A 7,436-nucleotide genomic window follows, 5' to 3' on the forward strand; every position below is an offset into this window, starting at 1 on the left:
TAAACATTAGTTTCAAGTACAATACTACTAGCAGGTTAGAGGATTTTATTTTATCCACTTAGAAACAAGGGCTTGAGCTCAAAATGTTAAGATGGAACACTACTACTTTTTGAACTGGGTCTGCTGCACCAAGTTGCTGAGCAATACCAGAGTATAATACATAATCAGCTGTGGCTAGTAATGCATTTCTGCTTTAATCACCACAAATATTAGAAGTCCAACCAAAACATCAATTCAATCGTAAACAGAGTTGCCATCTTTAGACATGCACATGTTCTCTGGCTCAACACATGTCTTAGCTGTAACAAAAAGAAGCAGCTTGACTCCCTCTGGACCCAGTGAAACAAAGTACAGACAATATATCCAAAATTTAAAACTGTTAGAAATAGTCGCAATGATTAAGGCTCTTAAGGCTCTAATATCTCTCACTACATGCAAGGCTTTTTTTTCTCCCTTCAATAAAAATGTGAACTCTTCTAACTATACTTAATGGATTACTAAAACAAATCCTATGGGATACTCATCACAAAAAGTACTCCTGATCCTTCAGCATTCAATGCTTCTCATACTAAGGTTATTATTAGGTGGCCTTGGAAAGTCATTTAACCTCTCTGTGCCTCAGTTTTCTCACTTTCCAAACTCATGGTGAGCTCTAATTTGAATTAAACATATATTACTTATATAATAAATTAACAATAAGGTAGCTATATACAATAAACACCAAAACCTTTATACTTTTGCATCTCAAAGTCAGTGGACTTTAACCCTGCAAGAGAAAGCTGTGAGGAATAATTTGTCCTATAGATCTTTCTCTTAATTACAACAGAAGGAATATATTTTTTAAATGCTTCTGTTTAAAACTCTTACGTCCTTAATTTTTAGTAGATGGTGGTGAGTTTGATTCCACAATATTCATAACAAAAACAAACAACAAAGCCTAAAGTCTTTTAACACTGGGGACAAAAAGAAGGAAACATTTACTTGCATTACTGGGTATATAATCAAATTCACTTGTCTTTTAAAATTTAGAAAACTATATTTTTCATATGTGGCAGGCAAGCCTAGAAATCAACAGGTATGAAGTGAAGAAATAAAGTTTAAAGATTAGCTGGAAAAAATTTTTAATTAAAAAAATTGATAACAATAATTGTAGTGTGAATCCTTCAAATTCCTGCATCCAGATTATACTGCCCACACAGTTCAGCATTGGAGTTCTTTGGCATGCATTTTAAGTCCTTCTTTTTAAAATTATGCAAAGAAAATCTTTTCTATCAAGTTTTAAATCTAAGACTTTATCAATAATACAATCCAGTATACACAGGAACATTTTACTTCCTCAAACAGATCAGTAGTACAATGTTTTAGATACTTTTTGGTCTGGAAGCAGAAGAATGGATGAAAAGAACTCCTTCAAGTCTCTGACAGCCTCATAATTCTATTTTATCTAAGCAGTTTCCTCTCAAATTTCTTCTCAATGCCTCTGCCTATTCTCAAAAACCTTTCAGGTAGGTCAGAAACACTGAGTCCTGCAAAACAATATTTAGGGATCAAATAAAAGTGGAGCCCTCCTCTCCCCTCCATTCTGCTCCCAAAATCAGTTTTATGATCATATCCAGTAAACAAAATAGATTCCCTCATCACGGGAAGCCCGTGATATAACTGCAGCTGCAGAAAGCATCCCTTTAAACCAGCCCCAACTACATACAGCAACACAAAGTTACACTAAATCCTACTGCCAAAAGGCTATGGGTGCTTTCATTCTGATCAGTGCCAGGATTTAGAGTGTGAAGCTCAGAGAATAAAAAGGCACCTCCCCAAGCTATGAAACTTTCTTTTTCCCATCTCAAATATTCTCAATGAAAGTTCTCTTGTCAACCAAAAGATGAGAGTTAATAATAACAGAACACTAGCAGAATTATCGGCTCCAGGACCACATCCCAGCTGTCTCTGCTCTCTGTTGTCAGTGGCTCAGATGCAGTTTCCCACTTTCCTTTCACCCTTCTCCCCTTACTCCCCAAGATTCCCACTCCAGAAAGCAATATTCACATTCTCAGACCACAGACAAAAATAAAGGCAGAAACGGCAACTACCAAGGAAGGGAAAAAAGGAAAAATATTTCAGAATCAGGAGGGAACCAGAACTATGGTTTCCACTGCAAACGGCAATGTAAAAGCCAGTCTTGTCTCATCAGGATATAGGGGGGCGGGGGGGAACACCCTTGTTGGGCATTAAAAAGATGTGCAGTGTGTGTGCACTTGGAGCTCTCGGGGCAGGCTGAAACGGTGGAGCAGAAAGTAAGAAAACCTGTGCTTTCCCTGCTTTCTTCTACTCTTCCCCCTCCAAGAGAGGAAGCTGAAGAAACTGGGGGAGGGGCGGGATGTTATCGTTCTACTGGGGGTACACAAGATGGGCCTCGGGGTTCCTTCGGTTATTCACCCCAATTAGGTGGTACACTGAGGTAGGGGGAAACCCCTAAATGTTACCCACTTCTGTACCAAAAAAGAAAAAAAAAACCGGTAAGGGGGGATGATTAAATCCAGATGGAGAGCCCAAGAAAGCGCCCCCAAGTCACTCATCCCTATTAGCAAGGGGAAGGGCTGGGATAAAGGGGATGGAGGATCGGAGGGGTGGTCAGGGGAAAGGCCCCACCCCCCGACTTAGGAGGGAAGGGGAGCCCGGGCCACCAGCCGACCCCTCCTTCCCCGCACCTTCTCCCTAGGCCACCCCCACTTATCCCCCAGGCCTTTCCTCCAGAGCCCCAGGCAGCCGCGGGGGAGGCGGCCGCTCCTTCCTCCCCTCACCCACTCCGTCCCCACCCCCACTCCGCTCCCACCTCCCGCCCGCCACGGGCCCGTTACCTGCTCGTCGAAGCGGCTGACCACGGCCTGGACCCATTCCACCGGCCTGTGCGCGGCCATGTCCTCCCCGCGGCCGGGGGGCGGCGGAGGGACCGGGCGGCCGGCGCCCAGGGCCGGGAAGAGGGCGGAGAGCGGGGGCTGAGGTGAGGGAATAGGCGAGGAGAGGGTCTGAGGAGTGCAGGCTCCCAACGTTCCCACGGGGGTGGGGATGGAGGCCCAGCGCCCGGCCGGGAGGGGGAGAGGGGAAGGGGGCGTTGGCGAGGAGGCAGGGGGAAGGGGGGCGGGGGAGGGGGACCCGGGGAGGGGAGGGGGCCTCTTGGTCGCTCTCCCCACTAGCGCCGTCTCCCCACAGCCATCACAGTCCGAGACGCCGCCATGACACCCCACCGGAAGTGGGATCCTTTCCACGGCCCGGGGAGAGGGAGAGCGAGCGAGCTCGAGATTGAGAGCGCGGCTGGGAAAGGGGAGGGGGAAGCGAGAGGGAAGGGGGCCTGCCGCGCATGCGTCCGCGCCGGCCGGTTTCATTAATGAAAAAGCGAGTCCTCCTGGAGGTGACGTCACCTAACTCCTCTGGGTCCGGAGGCGCGCGTCCCTTCTCGCCGCCGGGCTCACCTCGACTCGGGCTCTGGTTGCGGTCGGCGAGAGTCCGAGCTGACCCGGGAGTATCCGCTCGCATCCCACCGCCACCTCAGGCTCCCCCTCCCCCGCCGGCCTCCGGGTTTGGATTGCTCCCCGGGTTGGAAGTTAGGGCGCCCTGGGGCTAGCATTTCTTCCTGCACGCAGGTCTCTGCCGCTGATTTCTGAGGAGGCTGGGCTCTGCCTGAAGCTCTCTCAAAAAAATAAGGCATACAACCTTAGGTTTCCAGGTCCTTCGTAGCTACTATAGCCTGCTGACAAACAGGAAAAAGTAAGGCCGAGGAAGATTCGGTGAATCTTTTTTTTTAAACATTCTCTTAAATCCCAATGCTATACTCATAGGCAGTAAAAGTACTCAGACTCCGGAATCCCAGTCCAGACTTCCTCTGCCGAACTGACAGGCACCCAAGTTAATAAAACTTTTGCGCAGTTGATAATAGAAAGATTGAAGTTTCACCATCCTCAAAAACCCTTCAAGGGCTTCGCATACATTAATTCAAACATTCATCATCTCATTTAAATCGTTCAACATGCTTTTTCAGTAGGTATTATTAACCTCATCTAACTGATCACAAGAGTTTCCATGATTTGCCTGAAGTCACAGAGTTGGTAGATGGCAGAGTCAGGATGCAAACTCAGGTGGTTTGACCCCAAGGACAATAGAGACAGATTTCGGCTCTCCGGAAACAAAGGCGTACCCTGTGCCCGCAATACCAGAGTTGAAATGATTTTCATGTGAAATTGGGTCATGACAGTTTTCCAGGAAGATGATTACATCCAAAACAATGGATGATCTTCTACATCTGACAGGAACTTTGGAATGAGTTATTTTTAAGTTCATCTTCCTCAATACACTTTACTTAGGCTAATGTTAAAAAGTGAGTTTACACATTCTGAGCACACACTAATTAAGAGTCAGTTAGGACGCATAGCAGGATACTAACTGGCTGACAAAGCAGAGCGAAACCAGAATTTTAATTTTACCACAGAAAATCTACAAAGCCAATAGTACATATACAGAGAAGTTTCCAATCTCTGCTGGCTGGTGATTGTCCAAAATACATATTAAGTTAATTAGTATTTCATTTCCAAAAGAAAAGGAGGACAGAGTCTGGGTGGTTCTTTTGTCCATTCTTTAAGGATGCAACATGAATACTGACTAATTTCTTTTAGGTGATGTCAGAATGATAATGACAATGTTAAAGAAAAGAATGAATATTAAATGAATGTACATCTGTGCCTTCCCCAACTAGGACCCCCGGAAAAGCTCTCATTCATATGCCTAGAAAGTATCCCAGTGCCTCTACTTCAGTGCTAAACTTCCTGACCCACAATCTATCTTTCCTTTTCTCATACTTCCGCTGAAAGTCCCTAATTACTTTCCTGTTGGCATGCTTTTTGCCTGTCCATTCCTCTCATCTTTGCTAGACTGGATGCAACTGACCAAACTCTTGGCTCCCTTGCCTCCAGTGACATCCCACTGCCAAGGTCTCTCTGTGCTTCCCTTTCCTCTCCTTCTCTGGTTCCCCCAATTCCCACTCCTCTCTAACTCTACAGTAAGACACCCAAACTTCAGGCCTTTGCTCTCTTCTCATCTTGCTTTACACAGGTTCCAGTCAGCATGTCATTAATTCATTCTAATCAGCACCTGTCCTGTTACCTGCCCTGAGTGCCAAGCCACTCATTACACTTGGAGGTCTAGACTTCACTCCAACTTCCTCTCCAATTAAATTCATTCAATTTCGCTGAACCAATATTAAGTGACCAGATGCCTATTATATATATCATGCATAGTATAGCAGGAATTCTAAACAACAATGCCAAAGAAGGTCATACATAGAGACTATGGTGAACTATAGAGCACTGACCACCCCCCACCCTACACCCTACCTCATTTAAAGGAGCAGCTGTCACTCAATTCCAGTCAATCCCTGCCATGCAGGAACGTTGACACAGCGTTGCTGCTAGATCTTCCAGTTACTCAAGAGAAGCTTGAAATCTGAACTTACATACTAACTCTTCCAATTTTTACACAGTGGCAGCTAAGTCACATTTTTTTTTAAACACTGTGCAACCAAATATAATATGTCTGCTATCTGAATTTAGCCCATGGAGCACCAGTTTGACTAGCTCTGGTCTAGTGGAAAGACATGGGCTTCAGAGTAGAATAGAATTAGATTCGTGTCCTAACATCCCCCCTTCTGCACTGTCCAATACAGCACAGTTTAGGGGAAGTACTAGTGTTTGGTATAGTTTTAAATGCATCTCTTTTCATTCATCTTCTGTTTTTCGGTCAGGCAAAAATCTGCCAATTTTTTTCTTCAACCATCTAGTTCCAGGAGCATTCCCTCCCTTCCGTCCCCTCCCTCCACCTCCAGCATGCCAAGGAGCAAGCAATTTCTTAAGATCGAGGTGCCCATTTCCCCAGCTGCTGGGAGCATTAGTGGCCAACAGCTCTCAATGGAATCCCTTTCCAGGAACTGCCCTCAGCATGAGACCTACCTGGAGCCAGGTCACACCATGCCCAGGAGAGTCTGCACAAATGACCAGTAGATGCAGGTCTCAGAGTGGGACCACCCTGAAGGGCTCTTCCCACTCCAGAGCCCCTTAAAGGTTCAGCTCCCAAGGAATCAGCTGAGGCCTCAGCTGTGACTGCACTTAGTCCAACTTCTTTTTCTGCTGAATCCTGCCCCTTCACTCCTGCCCAGTGCTGAGCCCAAGGGTATTACCTAATAAGTGTCTTGCTTGCAAATCTCCATCTCAGACTTGGTTTTCCAGAGAATCTGAACTAAACCAATTAGTCCCCTGAGTGTGGTCTGATCCAGTGGAGCTGAATTACCCGCTGGCCAGTTAGCAGTGGGGCCCCCAGGTGAAGCCCCAATAGGCCCTGGTACAAATGTTAAAACTTTCAGCAGCTGTGATGGGATGGGTGAATGGAATGTAATACTGGGGCAAGAATGCATTGATAGATGCAATCTCTCAGGCATCCTGAAAATATGGGGAAAATAGCAATTGAAGACCTATGGGATTGGCTAGCTATTGATGGAGTAAATCTATGCTTTGGGAAAAGACAATGCAAATCTGAGGGTGATTAATCACCAATTAAAGGCTAAGGATGAAAGCTTGAGTGCCTCCTTAGCAGCATATAAATAAGGTGGGGAAGGGGAAGGAGGCAGAAAAAGCTGAGGATCAGGCCCAGGACTTAATTATAAGAGTAAGTAGAACTCCCAAAATGTTGAATTCTCAGCTCTGGCAAGTCTGCTGTGCCAAAGTCAGGGCTGCAGTGGGAAAGAAGTGGGATCCTGACGCTTCAAATGGGGCATCTGGGTCAATGCACTTTAAAAACTTTAAAGCCCCACATCACCCTGAACATGGGTGGGGGTGCAGTTTGTAGAAGTGCCCCAACCCTCCCTCTTGCTTGAAAATGAAGAAGGATCTACCTAGCAAGGTAATACATTCCCTCCTCAGGATTGATCTGTACTTCGCATCCTGTCCACCAGACCAATTACTAAGGTCAAGTCACAAAATAACCCCATTGAGGAAATGCTGGACCTGCCATAGGAGGAGATGTACTATATATCCCATAAGAGCTAAGGGACTTAGCTAACCTATATACACTTGCAGAAGTTGGGAGAGTATGTATGGGATCAGGTCCCTAGGGGCTGAATGGGGGAGGGAGGAGAAGAGCATAATGCCAGACAAAGCCGAGTTTGCTGATAAGAGCATATTCTTGTACTACAGTATTTACATCATGGCAAGGACCCCACTGCTAACAGGTTGGTAGAATGGCTCTAGGGAGCTTGGAGAAAGCACCGGTCTGTACCAGGCAGAATAGAAAGGCCAGAGCTGTCATGGCAGGCAACAGCAGATGGGAGCAAAAGACTGAGAAGTGGGCATGCTAGAGGGGATATACTATGCACATCCCACCAACTGACTACCATC

General features: G+C 46.1%; 1 protein-coding gene across 10 annotated transcripts in view; it reads right to left on the reverse strand.

Moving 5' to 3' along the window:
• NF1 (neurofibromin 1) overlaps positions 1–3,295 on the reverse strand; it is a 225,348-nt gene extending 222,053 nt beyond the window's left edge. For 3 of the 10 annotated variants that reach the window (XR_012499533.1, XM_074343083.1, XM_074343085.1), the window contains exon 1: positions 2,859–3,294. Coding sequence is in view for 9 of the 10 variants with exons in the window: in XM_074343083.1 (XP_074199184.1) it covers positions 2,859–2,918 (60 nt within the window). In the remaining variant the exon portion in view is untranslated. Of the gene's footprint in view, positions 1–2,858 lie in introns of all 10 variants that reach the window. The other 7 variants (XM_074343086.1, XM_074343084.1, XM_074343082.1 and 4 more) reach the window with 4 other exon arrangements.
• Positions 3,296–7,436: the final 4,141 nt, after the last annotated feature.

Source organism: Camelus bactrianus, chromosome 16 (genome assembly GCF_048773025.1).
Source record: "Camelus bactrianus isolate YW-2024 breed Bactrian camel chromosome 16, ASM4877302v1, whole genome shotgun sequence".
Lineage (NCBI taxonomy): Eukaryota > Metazoa > Chordata > Mammalia > Artiodactyla > Camelidae > Camelus > Camelus bactrianus.